General features: G+C 40.4%; 1 protein-coding gene across 2 annotated transcripts in view; it reads left to right on the forward strand.

The window, feature by feature from the left end:
• Window positions 1-19,712, forward strand: part of rabep1 (rabaptin, RAB GTPase binding effector protein 1) — a 44,960-nt gene that overhangs the window by 6,606 nt on the left and 18,642 nt on the right. For both annotated transcript variants that reach the window (XM_085175881.1, XM_085175882.1), the window contains exons 2-11: window positions 808-936; window positions 1,302-1,505; window positions 5,262-5,422; window positions 7,319-7,438; window positions 9,453-9,588; window positions 12,036-12,214; window positions 13,366-13,476; window positions 15,017-15,478; window positions 16,300-16,404; window positions 16,515-16,631. In XM_085175881.1, the coding sequence (XP_085032007.1) occupies window positions 808-936; window positions 1,302-1,505; window positions 5,262-5,422; window positions 7,319-7,438; window positions 9,453-9,588; window positions 12,036-12,214; window positions 13,366-13,476; window positions 15,017-15,478; window positions 16,300-16,404; window positions 16,515-16,631 (1,724 nt within the window). The remainder of the gene's footprint in view (window positions 1-807; window positions 937-1,301; window positions 1,506-5,261; window positions 5,423-7,318; window positions 7,439-9,452; window positions 9,589-12,035; window positions 12,215-13,365; window positions 13,477-15,016; window positions 15,479-16,299; window positions 16,405-16,514; window positions 16,632-19,712) is intronic.

Raw genomic sequence — 19,712 nt, forward strand, 5'->3', positions numbered from 1 at the left:
TACATATGATATCTCTAGAAGTTATTTAAAATTATCTAAGAAAAAGTTTCCATTTAGCTGACTGTTGACAGCCTTGTAAAAGAGGCCACTGGTGGACTTTACTCTGTTTTTAAAGGTGTCACGAGCTGAAACTTGCTGGTATAATAAAAGTTAAGTAACTGACCACATGAAACCACATGAGCTCTCTTATATTAATAAATGACTCTGCAAAAATCACTATTTAGAACTTTTGTTTAAAGTAAAAAGTAGTCTCCAGTTCAAGTTCCCAAATTTTGCAGATTTGCTACTTCGTAATAATAAATTATTTGTTAATGTTTTCATTTCTGTATCGCTATCCAGAGACATTTAGTCTGTAATTTGTGAGTTCTGTACTGTTTTGTCACATTATTACATTAATGATCAGTAGATTAGATAGTACTGGATGTAATAACACATGTTTCAGCCTAATTACATTTAACATTTGCGTAACATTATGGCTGAACCAAACAAGGAATTCAGTGATTTAATCGTTGTACTTATTGGTTTTGTTATATTAGATATATTTAATCATAAAATTGAAAGTTGTCATAATTTCTAAGAACCACATTTATCCCCAAAAGCATCAATAATAATTTGTATTCATATCATTTTAGGGCTTGTTAGCTTTTATTCACCCTCTGATTTGAGTCCTTAGTAATGAGATAAACGACGTAATGAGTGCACTGATTTTTGTGGATGTTTGCCCTTTGACTTGAATGATTTCTTTTCAACTACATGTAATCAGCAGCTGATTTTGTTTTGCTTTTTTCCTCCTTCATTATCATTCAGCGGTGCTACAGCAGCGAGTGGCAGCTCTGGAGCAGGAGAGGGCCGAGTTCATCAAACTCAAGCAGCAACTGGAGGTGGAGTTCAACCAGAAGCGGGCCAAGTTCAAAGAGCTTTACCTCACCAGGGAAGGTGTGGATGGTCATAAAACTCTACACAATGTAAAGTGTCTTGTTGGACATAGCTGTGGAGCATCTTTGGCCTTTTAAACTGTCTGTTTGAATTGAACTCATGCATGCTGAGGTGCAACACTGGTTGCCTGCTAGCTGGCACAGTGGGAGATTCTGTGAAATTCCCCACAGAGAGACTAAACAGGCCTTGTAAATGACTCCAAGGCTCGCACAGTAGAAAGAGGTTCTTCTTTTGAAATATATAAACAATTTTTTTCTGTAATAAATTGTGCTGAATAAGGAAAAAAGTCTGAAATACACAAGTGTCCCATTGTGCATTTTTCCTCTCTCCTCCCATCATTCATTTCATGTCTCACCTCTCTCCAGAGGAGCTGAAGAGGCAGACAGCTGCACTGGAGGACGCCCATTCCGAGCTGAGCTCCGTCCAGACCCAGCTCTCTCAGGCCCGGGCTGAGATAGAGACCATCAAAGCTGTGGCCACCGTGTCGGAAAACACCAAACAGGAAGCCATCGACCAGGTCCGCAGCCAATGGCAGGAGGAGGTGGCCTCCCTGCAGGCCATAATGAAAGGTAAATGGAGCCTGACGCTATGTGAGCAGTGAAAACCTCTATTCCTAATATCATTGCTCTTTTGCTTATTATTCGGGTATTTACTTAGATTGATAACACTATGAATATATATTCTCTAAAAGATTGTTTGCATTTAAGTGGTGTGATCAAAACATTTCTGAAGGCAGGTCCAAAAAACAAAAACAAAAGCTTTACCTGATTTAAAGCTTGTTGATTTCACCTTCAAGGTCCCCTTTATGTCTGGTTGGCTTCCCGTGCAGCTTCTATTCATAGATCAATCCCTGGAAGTCCACTTGGCGCTGTGCAGCCTAGGATCAACTTATGTTTCAAAGTGACTCGGTCTCCCCCTGTGACTCTGTGATTTTCAGTCAACAAGTCCACAGTTTGCAAACTTCTTGTTCGTTCTTTAAAAACGTTCATCAGGTTATGCTCTGTGAATTCATCCTCTAAGTTCAGATTGTCAACATGGACTTCTACCACAAGTTCATGATTCACATGTTTGCCATGTTATGCTGGCTCAGACAGCATTGAAAGCAAATCTTTTTTTGGCCATACTAAAACAATTTGTACTCACCAGCTGGACTAGAGGAACAAGTACAAGGCCACACACAAGACTTCAACTGAGAGTATTAAAACCAGCATCCCTGTTGTAAACCACCTGCAGTGTCCTGCAGGTTTTAGATATCACCCTGGGTCAACACACCTGAGTGTTTAGTTCATTACCAGGCCTCTGGAGAACTTCAAGACATGCTGAGGAAGTAATTTGGCCATTTAAATCAGCTGTGATTGGATCCAGGTCACATCTAAAACCTGCAGGACACCGGCCCTGGAGGCCTGGAGTTCCCCCACCCCTGTTCTAGAGCGTGATCTTTGGTGGTACATCAGACACCTTTTAGTCAGACTTTGACTTTGACATTTTACGATCATATCTCAAACAAATCAAAGTGAGCATATCTGCAACGTGCAGGGACCAACCTGTGCATGAGAGCTGTGCATGTAATAGGAATAAAGATTAACGTAGAATAACATGACCTGATTGTAGTGCAGTCACAGTGGGGTTATTAACCGCTGCTCCAAAATTTAAATTAGATGATATAATCAATGCTTAAACTCAGTCTCGATGTGCTGTTGGTCACAAGAAGCACTCCTAAAGTTTTGTGGAATATTTACATTTTCGTTTTAATCTTTGACTCGACTTTTTTCTTTAGTTGTGAAGTAAATCTAATTGATGTAATCCAGTTTTCTTGTTTTTAGCACTTGTTGATTTTTACTTATTTAAAACATAAAACAATGTTGAAAATATTCATTATATGTATGTTGGAATCGATCTTTTAATACAATGTAATATTGATACATGTTTAACCTTTTTAACAGTTCATTTTCAGTAATTGTTGCTGCTGCAGAAGTATCAAAATGTCATTTATAGTGAGGCAAGTTCCTATAATCCATTGTACACACCAAGAAAAAAACATGTAATTTGAGGAACGTCTAGTTCTACTTCAATAAAACTTTTAATTTAGCGCCTAGATGGATCCAATGTGAGATGCACTGAAAGTTTGTTTGATTTTAAAGTAAATTGCACAAGAACAGTACTATCAACATGCTGAAATAAGCTCCAGTAGATCCTCTGAATATTTGTGATTATGAATGAAGCTGTCCTGTGATTGTCTGTGCAGCAGTAAAGTGTAAATGAAAGCTGTTAACTGTGAAAACAGTGCATACTTATGCCAGGTGTGCTTAATGTAATTAAAGAGGGAGGGACCGAGGCTTCAGGTAGATAATGATCATTTGATTTTAAAGGCATGAAGAGATATATAAAAGCTGCTAATTCGTGAGCAGATTTTTATAACCAGTGGCCTTACTGATGCAACAGCCAGAGGATTTGTGTCAACCCCTGGAACTGAACTAGGGACCTTTGCATTTGTAGATGAATATTTTAAACCACTACACTCCATCACTCTGGTTGTTCCAGGGTTTTTCCCATACTTTAACACACTATACTGGGAAACTCATTTTCAAACTTTATTTGGAATAATTCTAATACACACAACCATAAATTTGGTGTTCTTTTCTAATGTTACCCAAGCTGCCAGGGTTTCTATGAAACACAGACTACACACACACACACACACAATCCATACACTGCATACAATTTCAACTCATCTGTCGCCTCAGCCTGACTGAAGCGGTGTGCAGCTCATCTGTACACAGGCAGACAAACCAGTTAGACAAGGCTTGCTGTCTCAGCTGTTTGTTCGCTACATTAACTGTGAGGTCGCAGTGAAACCATAACACAAACAAATGCGAATAAGTAACTATTGATTTAAAAATATTTTTTATCTTTGTGCTGCCAGACAGCTCTCTCTGAGGGGGAACTGTTATACTGTTCAGTCTCCTTGGATTACAGCAGTAATTTAACATCTCAGATCACTTAATTTGTTGCTTCACAGCTGATTTCCTTGATTTCTTATGCGTCTTTTAACATTTGAATGAATGAGGTAAAACCAGAAAGTTGTATTCTGGTTTTTGTTTTCTGTCAAGCGAAGTTCCACTTTTTGTAAAGTAGTCTGGTGGCCTTAAAAGGCTGTAAAAGTTACGTAGGCATAATCAGGTGTCATAGTAAGGTGTTACTGCCTCTGTTGATGTTCCTTGTGTCTTACTGAAGAACACCCCGGGTAGTCCTTACAAAAAAAATTCAACAAATATGATGACATTGCACCTCATAGAACCAAATTTGCACATCAGTAGTAAAAACCAATCAGAAATCTCCTCCTTCATCATGTCATCATTGCTCTGCATTCACACTGGAAGCATGACCAGTCTGTGCACTAACAACTCCTGAAACTACAGGAAGTGATCTTCAGACAGTGTTGGGGATGCTACTCTAAGAAAAAGGATGTTATTTACACAAAATTTGTTAATTTTTAGTGCGCTTTAACAAATTTAGAAAGGTTACACTTAAAACTTCTAATGACTGCAGTATTACAGACATTGTCATATAACTATCATTTAACAGTTTGGTCATTCCATATAAATTCAACCAAATATGAATATTGTCTCTTCAGATTGAGACAATTTTTCTTTTACTCACTTATCTCAACTTCACAGTGAGAACTACCTGCGACGTTTGTGTGTAGTGTAGTGTCTTCATCTGCTGGCTCATACTCATACTCAGCCCTCTGATCCAGGCCAGTGTCAGATCAGAGGGCTGTAGCGAAAAGATTTTTTCGGCATGGAGGAAATCTTGGCTAGATGATAAACTTTCTATTAAACATGTAGGTAAAAAGGAGATAATTCACGTGCTATCACACAGTTGCTGCAGATTTGTCGGCTGCACATCCAGGATGTGAATGCCCACCGCATCCCAAAAGTGCTCTATTGGACTGAGACCTGGTGACTGCAGAGGTCATTTGAGTACGGTGAACTCCCTGTCAAGTTCAAGAAACCAGTTTGAAATGAGTTGTACAAAACAAGGGTATTATAGACTTTTTGTAAGTAAATTTGAACTAGTTTAAGACAGTAAACCAAGAAAATAGTTGAAAGATTAACTGATTTTAAAAAATAAATGCAACCCTAAAAATCTGTTGTCTACTTGTTTATCATGAATAACCATCACAAAAACATTTCGAAATGAAAATTGTCCCCCACCTATATCAGAAATATTGTTCCTGTTTTTATGTCTTCACGCTTGACTGCATGACTCGATATGGATGTGCTATTGTTTGGTTTCATCGCCTGCTTCCTCTCCCCGTGCAGACACGGTGTGTGAGTATGAGGTCCAGTTCCACCAACGCCTGGAGCAGGAGCGTGCCCAGTGGAACCAGTATCGCGAGGCGGTGGAGAGGGAGCTGGGCGAGCTGAGGCGCCGGCTCTCCGAGGGTCAAGAGGAGGAGAACCTGGAGGATGAAATGAAGAAAGTATGTCTGCTGCGTGCATTTTTCAAAGTTTTGTCTACTCCCTTAAATAGAGAGTTGTTATTTTCTGCTAATATGGAATCTTAACTTTCTGAAGTTTGTTTGCTTCCTCTCAAGTTTCCTCCCCCCCAAAAAATAAAATAAAAAATACAAGATGGATACCAGAGAACAGAACGCAATGTCCCAGATGCTTCAGCCAGCTGGACTCCTTCCTGTGTCTTAAGCAATACTGAGTCTTGCAGGCCAGTTCCAACATTCATATCAGAGCTTTCAAGTTTCACACTGCTCATGGCTGGGACTGTGTGTCACTTGTTGTCAGATGCATTTTTAACTGTGTTTCATTGCCAGGAAGAAACATTCATCCAAATGGTAGCATTATTTTCACATGCTGCAATTTTGACTGGCTGTCTTAAAGATCTGCCCATGCTTAGTAAAAATGGAGTGAGGACTGCTGGCCCTCTCCCTCACCCACGTTCTAAGAGACATCTTAATTAAGACAGGGAAACATTTTTAAGAAGAGCTCTGTAATCAAGATCTGTGCCATTTGTAGTTGCAGAGGAAGCTGTGAAATCTGATAAATATCTCCCAGTGATGTGAGTTCAGTCATTGAGGTGAAGAGTTGGTAATAATTCTTCATTTATTGTAACAAGGTTTTGGTTAACAGTGCAAATGAATGTGTTTCAAATCTTTTTTTTAACATTAAAATATATGTTATCATATTTGTAATGTCCAAATTAATCAACAAATCTTTGTGACTTCAGAGGAATAACATCCCAACTTGGGAGTTGTGATCATCTGAGGAGCACATAGCTGCAGGAACATGCAAATGTTTGAATTGTTGATCATCTGGTTGGATCAGATTATTATTATTCTATTATTATTATTATTTCGGGGTGGCTGTAGCTCAGGTGGGAGAGCAGGTCATCTACTGATCGGAAGGTTGGTGGTTCGATTCCTGGCTTCCCCTAGTCTGCATGCCAAATATCCTTGGGCAAGATACTAACCCCAAATTGCTCTCCGATGCATCCATCGGAGTATGAATGTGTGTGAATGTTATCTAGAAAGCACCTAGAGAAATGTGCTTGTGCGAATGGGTGTGAATGGGTGAATGCACAAGTTGTGTAAAGCGCTTTGAGTGCTCAGAAGAGTAGAAAAGCGCTATATAAGAACCAGTCCATTTACCATTTACCATTATTAATCAGATTATGGACACATTTGCTTTGAGCCCTTAAATGTCTAAAAGCTGAAGAGCTGAAAATAGCTAAAACTCAAGGAGCTGATCTATTGGAATAAATTAAAGCTAATTTTAAATGACCTGGAGGCAGGTATGTTTTCCTGTGTTCTTTAGCGTGATACAAATAAGCTGATGTTTTAGGCTTTATTTGCATTGAAGTTCATGAATTTAGGTGTTGTACTTTGTATTTCCTGTTGATTGGGTATTTTTTCTATATTGTTTTGTGCATTTGTGTGTGTGTTAAGTGTCTGTGAAACTACTGTGGATTTGTACAGTCTTAGGAAACAGATTTTTAACCTCCAGACTCGTATTATCCTGGTTAAATAAAAAGCTTAATAAAAACAATATGCCATTAGAAGACCAGAGTGGGAAAGTGCATGTTTTAAAGTTGGTTTGTTTGTCATTTACTGACTGGCAGCTCTTTTTAGGAGATGCTTTGATGATTTTCAGGTTCATGATTTACCAAATTGAACAAAAATGTATCAAAATAACAACAAAAACTAAAAAAAAAATCATCCAGCCTCTCAACACTCCATCTCTGGTTCTTTTTTTTTATCATCTACATCTACAGATCTAACTAATGATCTGCTGTTTAAAGGAAATAATGTTTCCAGATGTTTCCATGTGTGCACATTTCTAATTATCTTATGCAAATTATTTTGAAGGCCCAGGAGGATGCAGAGAAGCTGCGTTCAGTAGTGATGCCTATGGAGCACGAGATCGCAGCCCTGAAGGCCAAACTGGCCACAGCCGAGGAGAAGGTGAAGGAGTTGGAGGCCTCGAAGGTTAGTTAGCAAGAAATTGATGCTTTTGCATCTTGTTTTTGTTTTTATTTAAATAGGTTTCAGTCCCCCATAAAGGGGAGAATCACAAAAATTGCAATAAAGACATTAATAACTGTTTATTTTTAAGCTGTGAAATAATTTTTAAATAACTTTTGGGGGGGAAAAAAGCACAGACTTTTGATTTGGTAAGATAACAGATAATTGTTGCTTTAAGTAAACTCTGCATGTGCTTAGCTGGACATCTTATTAAGCACTCTGTAAGTGAATTTAATTTGAAATGGCTCATTATGTCATAAGCACAGCTTGCTTTTTAAACCAGTTTATCTTCAGTATTCAGTATTGAGGGTGCTCTTCACTGTTTTCAATATTGGCCAGTTGATTAATCGATTGAGCGTTTTTGTTCTCACTAGTCGGCAATAGAAATACTCTGTGGTTCATATTTTAAACCTGAGGCGTGAAAGACAGCTGTGCATAATCAGGGTGGTAAATGGTAATTTACTGATTCTTATATAGCGCTTTTCTACTCTCCTGGAGTACTCAAAGCGCTCTATACAACATGCCTCATTCACCCATTCACACCCACTCACAAGCACTTCTAAACTCAAGTGCAACCTAAACTACATTCACACACATTCATACTCCGATGAACGCATCGGAGGGCAACTCGGGGTTAGTATCTTGCCTAAGGATATTTGGCATGCAGGCTGGGGAAGCCAAGGATCGAACCACCAACTTTCAGATCAGTAGCTGATCTGCTCTACCAACTGAGCCACAGCCACCCACTGGTGCTGCAGTAAAGTGATGTAGGTCGTGAGTGGGTGTATGTCAGCTGTAACTGCTCGTCCGGAGTGATACATAACCTGCATCATCCGTAAAGCACAGATGTGTGGACGCTAATAAGGAAACGAAGGCTACTGCTGCTGCTAGCACTGCTAATGTTGACTACCCTAGGCCAAACTATTATTATTTTTATATAAAAAACAATAATGGACTGTGTGCGTGTGTGCTGTCGTATACATGGCATCACAGATTTCAGCGACATTTAAAATACTGTTTGATTAGTGGCGCTTTTGATTAATTGTCTTAATGGCTCATTTTTATGTGGGCAGTGTTTGACCTCGTCTTTTCTCGGTGTTTTCAGACTAATGGATTTTGATTGGTGCTTTCTTTCGTTTTTACCATGGGGGGTCCCTAATTTGCACTCGCATAGAAAGTGAGATTTTTATTTAGTGTACAGTAGCAAAAAGAGAAATGAAATTGTACAGCACCTGTAATAAGTACTCAGCAGTCAAAAACAACTGCCAGTTGAAATTTTCATACACAGGCTTGGCTGTGGTTGCTGTATGACTGCTGTACTCTTACTTATCACTAACTCTGCAGTTTCCACTGAGTCGATGGAGTATTTCAGCTTCTTATGGTCGGACGATGTCATTCCAGTTTATTTGAGCCTGTGTTAGAAGGCTCAAATAAGTTGAAAAGTTACTGATTCAGGACAAAAAAAGAAAAATCCCTATAGCTTTCAAAAGTGTTTGAAAGGGGGGTGAGAATGCTGAAAAACCAACACGTTTCTCACCCAGTTGAAGAAATTAAGCTCCATATCTGCTGGATATGTCCGCTGACAACAGTAGCTTCAGTTTGTAGATTTGAATTTGTTCTGACAAAACGGACCGTCATCATGGAGCTGAGTGAATTCACATTTATTTCAATTTGGTAATTCAGAGTGCTTTACAGAGAAGATTACATAAATGAACCCACAGATTAATGAAGAAACATAATCATGAATAAAATATAACAAAGGATTAAAACAAATAAAAAACGAGGCACAGTTTCTTGATAAATCACGTTAAGTAGTGAAGTTTTGAGACTTCATGTAAGTAACTTTTTAGCTGATTTCTGGTGTTCAGCTAAAATTGTTGTAACCTTAGATTATTAGACTCTCAGCTCCTGTTTATATTCCAGGATTTGTTTATGTGCTCTCAATCGTATAAATAATTTTTCTCGTTGTCTTTCACAGGTCAAGGAGCTCAATCACGTTCTGGAGGCTGAGAAGTCGTGTCGTACGGACCTGGAGATGTATGTCGCTGTGCTGAACACGCAGAAGTCCGTCTTGCAGGAGGATGCGGAGAAACTACGGAAGGAGCTTCATGACGGTAATTTCTTGTGGAATTAAAAAAATTAGATGCTTTGTGAAGTCATATCACTGCTGTTCATGCCAGCAGTCACACAACAGCTTATCTCAGAGGTCCTTGTATTGTAAGGCAGGGTGGCCCCCAGTCATTAAAATGTTCTGAAAACACTTTACTAATAAAAGGCTTTCAAAAATAGTAAATTATTTTAGATTAACTTTGGAAAGGTGGTTTTTTTTTTTGTTTGTTTGTTTTTTATTTCCATGCCTATTTTTCTGCACACAGTGCCGCTTTAGTCGCGACTGCATCATTAAGACAAATGTGCTTTTCTGGAAATGAGCTAAACTCCAGCAGCAAAGCACCGAATCACGATTAACCTCTCAAAAACAGCGCTGAATGATTTAGTCTGCTGTAATTAGTGAGCGTGCGAGTCTGGACATATCAGCTGGACAACTTAAAGGTAACATTAAAGAAATTCATGAACTACCTGGTTAAAATAATAGTTCGACTGTCTCTGTCAATGTGTTTTTATATATGTAAAGCTGTAGCCTAATAACCTACACTCACTGGACACTTCATTAGGAACATCTTGTTATTTCTGGGTTGGACGCTCTTTTGTCTTCAGAACTGCCTTAATTCTTGGTGGCAGAGAGCAACACAGTGTTGGAAACACTCCTGAGAGATTTCAGTCCATATTGACATGATAGCATCACAAAGCTGCTGCACATCCAAGATGGTAATTTCTCATTCCACCACATCCCAAAGATGCTCTGTTGGATTGAGAGCTGGTGACTGTGAAGCTCATTTGAGTACAGCGAACTTACTTTAAGTTCACTGCATTGCCATGTGTAATGGGTACAGTATGGTCAAAAAGGGATAAACATGGTCAGCAATGGTGTTTAAACGATGCTCAGAAAATATGCCCCACACCATTACACCACTAATAACCTCAACTGTTAATACAAGGCAGGATGCATCCATGCCTCATGTTGTTTCCTACAAATCCTGACCCAAACATCAAAATGTTGCAGCAGAAATCGAATCTCAACAGACCAGCCAACATTCTCCCGTCTTCTTGGTCCAATTTAGGTGAGGCATGTGAATTTTAGCCTCAGGTTCCTCAGAGAGGCACGCAGTGGCGTCTTCTGCTGCTGTAGATCATCTGCTTCAATGCATTCAGAGATGCATTTCTGCATACCTTGGTTGTAACAAGTGGTTATTTGAGTTACTGTTGCCTTCCTACCAACTTGAAGCAATCTGTTTTTTGTTTTTTCCCATATTTTTGCCCCGAGGACTACCACTCACTGGATATTCTCTGTTTTTCTGCACAATTTTCTTTCAACCTAAAGATGGTTGTGTGGGAAAAATCCCAGCAGATCAGCAGTTTCTCAAGTAGTCAGAGCAGCCCGTCTGGTTCAGAGTCACTTAAGCCAGCTTCCTTCCTTATTCTAATGCTCAGCTTCAACTTCAGCTGATCATCTTGACCATGTCCGCATGCCTACATGCATTTAATTACTACAGTGTGATTGGCTGATTAGATATTTTCATTAACAAACAGTTGAAGAGGTGTACCTAATGAAGTGGCAAGTGAATATGAGTTGTTATGCTATGTCTAAAAAAATACAAACTTCCCCAGTGCTCATATTCAGCGAGCAGTCATGTTGACGACAGAGGTGACAAAAACACTCTTAATTTTTCCTCTTTTTACTGTAAAAAACAATATTCAAAAATGTTTGAGTCATCCACTTTATAAAAAAATGATAAATTGCCTGAGATGTCTCTAGAAAAATAAACCGCAGTAATATATTTCAGCTTTTCCACATTCAGTGACTCTGCTCTAAGTATGTGCACATTACAACTGAGAGATGGAGTGGAAAAGTGGAAAACCTTCCCATGCAGACTTTTTGGATGACTCCAATAATTTATCTTATTCATAACTTCACTGCAACTTTCACACTTAGCAAGGCCATCCAGCTGGAAGGCCAACTCTGATCCTCTTATAGGCCGGTTCTGGCCCCTGGACTGCTTGTTAGACAACCCTGATTTAGTGTTTTCAGTACAACGATGGAAACCCTGAACATGATGAAGCAGAAAGGTTTTCTAGCCAGGCTGCTCGTTGTTGTTGCTTGAGAGTCATGATTACTCTCTCTGGTTAAAGCTGGTGCTTGGAAATGCTTGCAGAGCAAACTGTGTTGTAGCTTAAAGGTGTTCCTTTGTTTGCTTTTCACATTAATAAACATTCACAAGCTCCTTTTACCATTGTGTTCATTTTGAACTGATGCCAGTTTGCATTTCCATTGCAAATTTGGTCTTAAATTAGATTTAAAACGCCAGTAAAAGGGTTTTAAATGTTTTGTATATGATTTCTGTATAGCTGCAGACTCCATGGAGGACGTGTGTGTGTGTGTTCGTGTTTAGTCTGCAGCTCCAACTTTGTCTTTCGCCTTTCTCTCTGCTGTTTATGACCTCAGTCTGTCACAAGCTGGAGTTGGAGCGGCAGCAGCACAACCAGCTGAAGCACACATGGCAGCGAGCTAACGACCAATTCCTGGAGTCTCACCGCCTCCTTATGAGGGACATGCAGAGGATCGAGAGCGTGCTGTCATCAGAACAGCTCCGCCAGGTGGAGGAGATGAAGAGGAAAGACCAGGTACATAACATAACCTAACAAGAGTGTCAGCTCTGCAGACAGTTTAAAGAGGCTTGGCTTTCCACTTGGGAAGCATAATCGTCTTTGCAGTGGTTAGAGTTAACAGAATTATTGGGTTTATCTGCTGTGGAAGTGGGGAAAGGCCAAACAGGCCAGAAAAAGTTGCCAAGAACAAGAGTGTTCACAAACTGTAGCTCAGAGGACTGAAAAAAGCCAAAATCACCACCTTTTAAAGGAGATCTTTTATGTGTTTCCTTATTTTCTGTTAAATATATACAGTTATAAATCTGCATGCTGATGTTAAGCATGGCCAACATTTCAAATAATGAGGCTCAGATTGCTCTAAACACTCAGTTTCAGGCAGTTTGTTTCAGAGAGAAGATAAACTGAGCATGTGCACCAAATACCAGTGCTACATCATGCAAAGCTACTCCAGAAATTAAAACATGGAACTGGGAGTGATCATAACAGTCCATCTTTAATCGTTTCGGGCAGTTTGGGTGGATGCTGATGTAAGGTTTTGAGGTTTTGAGGATGCTCTTGGTCAGGAGCTGGCTCCGACTTGCAGCTTCCACGTTTAAAATCAAGCGTCTGTTAAATGTCTCACCTCACTCTGTGCCCTTTGTCACTAAAGCAGGAATAGTCCAGATCGATCTAGAACCAGTTGCATGTGTTTCAACTAGAAAAATGGCTTTGGTGACAAAAACGTTACGCGGGCACGACGCCACAAAGCTGCTGAGCCAACACTGTTGCGAGTTGCCGTAGGAACAAATTCACCATCGTGTCTCAGATTCTGTCCACCATGACGCACAAAAGCAGAAGTGGTTGTGCGCCATCACGGGCACCGTGTTGTTGACAACGAGGTAGTGGAGTCCACACTTTGGTAAAACTGAGCTGCTTTTGGCACATAAAAGACTAGCTGCGTACCGGGCTGTGGTGGTCATGTGTTACAGATTTAGGACTGTGCTAAGGAAACAAATATATCCTTATAACAATAAAATGTGATGATGATGTCAGTAAAACTCAGTATTATTTTATTTATTAAGGTAGAATCTAAGATTTTAAAGGAGTATCTATTTAAGTGTACACTGAGTGGGAATTTAATCGATGTAAAACAAAATGTGACCAAACATTTTGTCTCTCCATCCAAGGAGGATGACGAAAAGGAGCGCCTGAGTCAAGTGAAGGACCTGCAGGAGGACAACGGAGGAGACAACACCGAGCCTTTGGAGGACTTATTCCTCGGCCTCAGCGTCGAGGAGGTAAGAGCAGAGAGTAATCTGATACGTCCCCACTGAGCAGTCTGTAATTGGATTAGTCTGTAATATATTCGCTTTGAGCCATCTTCACATTCAAGTACCAGGTTATGTGTTGTGTCTTTATCGGTCCTAAATTGGGGAAAAATGGCAACAATATCTTCTGAGAAATATACATTTATGATTCAGTTTAATCTCAGTGTAAATATTTGATCTGATTGCACAATTTCAGTCATCCCTGTTTCTGAAAAACATGTTTACTGAGACATGCTGTAAATCCTGTTGTAACGATGCCATTGTTTTATGCCTTCGAGCTACATCAGCTTTGCAGACACTGGAATAAGTTTGAATCTGGATTTCGTTTTGCAGTTTTCGAGAGTTGTGATATATAGTTGATCTGCTTTTGGAGAGAATCTGTTGGATGTCAGAAATTTATGTTCACTGTTTAAAGTTAGAGCAGCTTGAGCTCGTTTTCCAAAGACCTGTCAGATTGTCGGGAAACTTGTCTTCGCGTTAGTAACGTTTTACACATTACAGCCCAGCTGACCTTGAAGAAAATGGTATTAACTTTGCAGCAGAATCAGGACAGAATCGTGATAAAAATCAGCATCTGAGCCATCTTTATATTGTTGGAGCTGTCGATGGATCAAGTGCCAGTTGACTGGTCCGTGTTGTAAGGCCGCTCAAAAATCAGACTTTAAAATCATGATGTTGTCAATAGTCTCATGTTTTTCCAACATGATTATTTATTTACTTCCCAAACTGCTCAGCATGTGAAATGCCACATTGCTGCTGTTCAAGGAACTTAATTGTTTTTTGGTTTATTTTTAACTTGTAAAGCCGAACACAAATTTTGGAACAGGAAATGCTGGCAAAAACAAAATAAAAAAGAGGAAGCTCACACCTCTGATCATCAGGTTTCTCACTTCATCTTGCACTGGGAAACTAAACCAATAAAACCAAACCCTCACCCCCTTAAAAAGTGAATAATTAATAAGCAGCAAAGCTACAGAAGAAAAATGATATTAGCTTTATATGCACGCGAGTGATCGTCCAATGCCAACTGGCATTAAGAACGAACCAGAGAAGGAAAGCAGGTTAATAACAATGATAGAAAAGGACCAGATGCTGAATATGTGGCAGGCTTGGGCACATGGAACAATGAACTTTAAAAATGGCAACATTGTTACAGGGGATTTCCTTGAACTTGAGTTATTATTCAAATGAAAATGAATAAATAAATGTGGGTCAAAAGAGGTGGAGGCGGTCGGGGATCATGTTGTTTTTGCTAGCCAGCAGCCACCACGTAGAAAGGTCTTTGGGTGCAGATGTGGGCACTGAGAGGCCCACGCTGTGGGAGACTAACACATTAACCACTGGCTTTACAGTAGAAGTGTGGACACTCTGGCGAGTGTTACTGTAAATTATATATTTAAAAGATGAATTAAAAATATTGTCTGCCCAGCTTCATCCCACTTATTAAATAAATCTGATACTATGAAAGATTTTTTTCCTGAAGGATGCCTTTTTCCGCTTTTTCCTCCAGCCCCATGTGAACCACAGCGCCCACGGCTCTATGCACTCCTTAGACACTGATGTGGTGACGGGCAGCCCCATGGACCCTTACAAGGACAACCTGCGGCGAGTTCAGTCCACAGACAGCCTCGGTTCCTCGCTGTCCATCCAGCAGGGTCTTGGCGGCCAGAACCACAAGGCCAAATCAGCAGGCCACTTAGACGAGTCGGACTTTGGGCCCTTGGTTGGGGCCGACAGCGGGGTGACAGACAGTAGTTTTGGAGACACTGCTTCAATCAGCTCAATCAAGCTGCCGACAAGTCACTTCCTGCTGACTAAAGACCAGGAGAAGGCGATCAAAGCCATGACCCCGGAGCAGGAGGAGACGGCGTCGCTGCTGTCCAGCATCTCTCACGCCCCAGACACCGCTTACTTACCGCCTGCCGGCTACCGGCTCGTCAGTGACAGCGAGTGGAACCTACTACAGCAAGAGGTGCTTCACCAAGGCTTTACAACAGCTTTAATGGTCTGAGCGCTGCAGGGGTCAAAGGTGGTTCAAAGGGTTTAATGGTTATGACTGGACGTAACATTTTTACAGCGCATAAGGTTTTTACTTCACTTTAGGATCTTTACTTCCTGACTAGTTCTTCTTTGTACCTCGACACTAGAGCAGCATATGCACGTTGTAGTGCAATTTTGAGTGTTTCTCATTTTTATTTACCAGCATTTAGAAAAGAAAACACATTTTCCTCCTTTTTCTTCAAATTTTTCACCAAAGTTGGGAAAGCTTAAAGTGGCTTAAAGTAAAATGATGGTGATAATGAAATATAATAAATGCTAAACACAGTGAACATGGCTGACTAAATGTAATAAAACAAGAACAGCAAATATCAGATGAGTAGTGTGGCCATGTCACCTGCTTGATATATTTTTAATGGTCTTAATTAAGTTTTTTAGTTTGTTGTAGCGCAATAGTGCAGTCGTTGACACAGCCGCCTAACGAGTGAAAGATCCGTGGCAGATCCCGTTGGGCATTGAAGGCCATGTGGTGTAAAAATCTGCCAAGTCATACATGAAAGCTACCAGCCGTGAAGCGACCACTTGTGAAAACAGCTTCCGACTGAAGCATCCTGACGGATATCAGGAGATGAGCCTTCTCCACTTAGCGCTTTCCCTCTGTGAAATCTGCAAGACTCATTTTTTCATGTTTTCAGTCATAACAAAGTCTTAATTTGTTACATCCTAGAGCTGAGCATCGTTATTGAGTATTAAATAGTTTTTTATCACATGGGTTTCTTGTTTGTCTGTCGCCAGTTAAAAAATGCTGGCAGGAAGCTCGGACGAAGGTGCGACATGTGCTCAAACTATGAGAAGCAACTTCAGGCCATCCAAGGACAGGAGGCTGAGACGAGAGATCAGGTTCGGGTTTTTCTTTTTCATGCCATTGCTTTTTAATCACATCAAGCAGATATTTAAGGTTTGACTTGCAATGTTCATCAGAGGGGTTCTCAATTCTTACTGTCCTACAGGTGAAGAAGCTGCAGGTGATGCTACGTCAGGCCAACGATCAGCTGGAGAGGACGATGACTGAGAAGCAGAATTTGGAAGATTCGGTCAAAGCAGGAAACGAGGAAACCGCTGCTAAGGTCAGGACCATTTGTTCTCTTGGTTCTGATATCCGTGTGGATTTAAAGACTTTAAACCCCCATTTTTTATTCCAGTGTGTCATACTCAAGTCAGAGTTGATGGCATTAGAATAATTACTGTAGAAAAATCATTCATTTGGAGTCTAATGGGATTTATTTGAGTTGCTTTTAGCTATGTTTGTTCATTCGTTGGTTAAATTTGGTGTGAGGTCTGGCAGATTATTTCTCACAGACAAAGCCAACGGTGCAGAGATGGAGGCTATCCCAGCTGTCATACTCAAGAAAGATCTAAAACAGCTCAAGCAAGTTCTTCAGTTTAGTGGTCCCAGCATGGCACTGGTGCTGTGCCGAGCTTTGTAAACACACGTCTACATGTGGTGCCTGTGTGAGGTCAGCTGGAGGCAGTGCCAAAAACATAACTTTAGATTAAGAATTTCTTTCTAGCAAAAACGTCCCACTGCACCTTCTGTCTGAGCTTATTGGTGGGGTTTTTCCACACTTCTTCCTCTTTGTGGTGAACAACACTTTTAATCTCTTTCCTGTTCAAGCCAACTTTTCAGCCAGTCAGCAATCAGCGTACACGTAGCTGCTGTTTGTTTTGTTTTTTTGTCTTTTTGAGACTTCAAAGTTCACACGATGCACGCTCAAGGAAGGGTAGCCATCTAGAGGGGTGAGGGGAACGAGAAGAGAGCGTTGTGTGCTCTGCTGCACGTCCAGTAAGTTGTGCAGAGGGTTGTCAGATCCACTCATTATCTACAGGCTTTCACCATAGCCACAGATGACGACTGCTTCATCGCTCAAATTAACATCGCTGTCCACCCGAAAAAAGCCCCGAAGCCAGGTACAGTCACATGTTTGTCCAGGAAGTGTGAGCTTAGCAACATCTCCATGAAAGAACATCTTACTGTAAAAGGACCCATTTTCTCAGCTAACAATGGCCGGAACAGTTTATCTTCTTATCTCCTACTCTTGGCTTTTCCCCGATATCTCCTCCGGAGCAACTCAGGAAGTATTCAGTAGGATCAAATCACAACAGCAGTCACTTTTAGACACTTTTTATTATAAGGTAAACACCATTGGAACCACAAGTAAACCTGCAATGTGAGAGCAAAGGGCTCTATTCAGAGGTTACAGGCTACCACTCAGAATAGTGGGAGAAAGAAAATGTATAAAAAGTAAAGCAAATTATTCAATTAAAATTATGGATCTACTCAATAAATACGTATTAATATAAGTTAATAATATCTTCAGAAAGCAACTTTTGGAAACAGGAACTCGCCGAAGTAATTAAAAACTAGTGACCCTGATTTAGGTGATTATTATAAGAAAGATGAAAGGTCTACTGTGAACAAGGCAACTGGTGAATAACAAGCTAGTTATTCAAATTATTTAGTGTCACCACCAAAAATGTTGTTACTGTGTAATTATTAAGGCCGTCTTCCTCGGTGTAGTGTATTGGCTCAGTGGAAAGGAAGTTTAGTACTTCCGAACAGTAATGTGTCGATACATGTGAAGGTGCTAACATCCTGTGTGATAAAATGGGCACCATCTGTGTGCAGGTGGTGCAGCTTTGCATCAGCACTGCTTTGATGTTTGGATGACTTGCCACAGCGGGAGGAGAGATAACTGGCAATGAAACTGTGAAACACAGTTTTTAACAGTTTAGCACCGTGCACCTGCTCAATCCAGGGCACCCATACTCACTGTTGCTGTCGCTGTAGTTCACAGATCCACAGAAAGTCAGCTTCATACGTGTTTGTCTGTTCATGTACAAGATCCAAAAAAGTCCTAAATTTAACTTCTGTATACTTGTAGATGCCCTGTTGACCAAATAAATCTTATACATCTGTATTTCTATATGCCCAGTCCCATCAGCTCTCTCATCTGTTGCCAAGGCAACAGCAGCATGGCCAGCAGTTGTGAGCCTGAAGCTTTTAGCCTCTTTATTCAATCCTGTGAGTGCGATGATGAGAAGAACCACAACTGCATCTTTGATTTTACAACACTGAGGTGGTGGTTTACAGGTGGCAGTGTAATGTTATTACATCTCTTAACACTTATTGCTCTCTGTATAATTTTCTTGGGTAATTTAACAGACATTACAATTATAGGGGAAATTTTTGGTATGAATCTATCGAGCCCTGAGGAACACCTCGTTCGGTCAGTGATTGACTAATTTTTTCTGCGAATAGTCGCCTCATGGTGCTGTATATTAAACAAACTCTGGGTTGTCTTTGTAGAGCCTACGATGTAACCAACGTAAGTGGCCAACATTGTAACCGGCGTTTATGCTTGTGCTGTTGCATTGTATATTAATTACCGAGTGGTTACTGGCCTTTTTGTGCCCCTCTCAGTGAGCTAGAGCCCAGCCACTATCTGATTCCTTCAGGTATAACTGGATTAACTGACATCTTCGCCTTTATTCTGCTCTCTCTTCACCACAACACATCTTCATGAATGCTACACCCATCAGTCTGCTGCTTACCTGCTCCATCCCTCCCTCACTTGTGAGGAACACCCTGGGAGATACTTAAACTCCTCCAGTTAAAGCAGCATCTCATCCTTTTCCCTATTCTGCCTGAGAATCATCACTGATCACATGATTGGGTAGCCTCTGCATCAAACTATGTCTGCATACATGTAAAGAGGCGTTCGCACACATTTGAATTAAATAAGTGATAGATATGACTTAACACTTGTTATATTAAGTGTATTTCCTTTGTTTACTTAAAACTGCAGCGTCACTGTGAACGAGATCTGTTTGGGTCAAAGCTTCCACGGCACATTTTCCGAATTTCATCCCTGCTTAATGAGTAATAACAGCCCTGCAGATATTCTGCATATTATGGCCTCACACTTTGACTGAACTCGTTTCTACATTGAGATTTTCCACCCGTTTTACCAGTTACGCTCCGTAGAAATGCAACATCCAGTATGTCCAAAATGTTTACACATCACTAGATGTCACTGGTTCAGACAAATATTCTTGCACTTTAAGAAAACATGAGAGCGGTAATGTAGAAAAGCTTTCCCAGAATCTGCTTCATTACTTATCTGTCTCTGCCCAAATGAGAAAAGGGA

Source organism: Neolamprologus multifasciatus, chromosome 10 (assembly GCF_963576455.1).
Source record: "Neolamprologus multifasciatus chromosome 10, fNeoMul1.2, whole genome shotgun sequence".
Taxonomy (NCBI): domain Eukaryota; kingdom Metazoa; phylum Chordata; class Actinopteri; order Cichliformes; family Cichlidae; genus Neolamprologus; species Neolamprologus multifasciatus.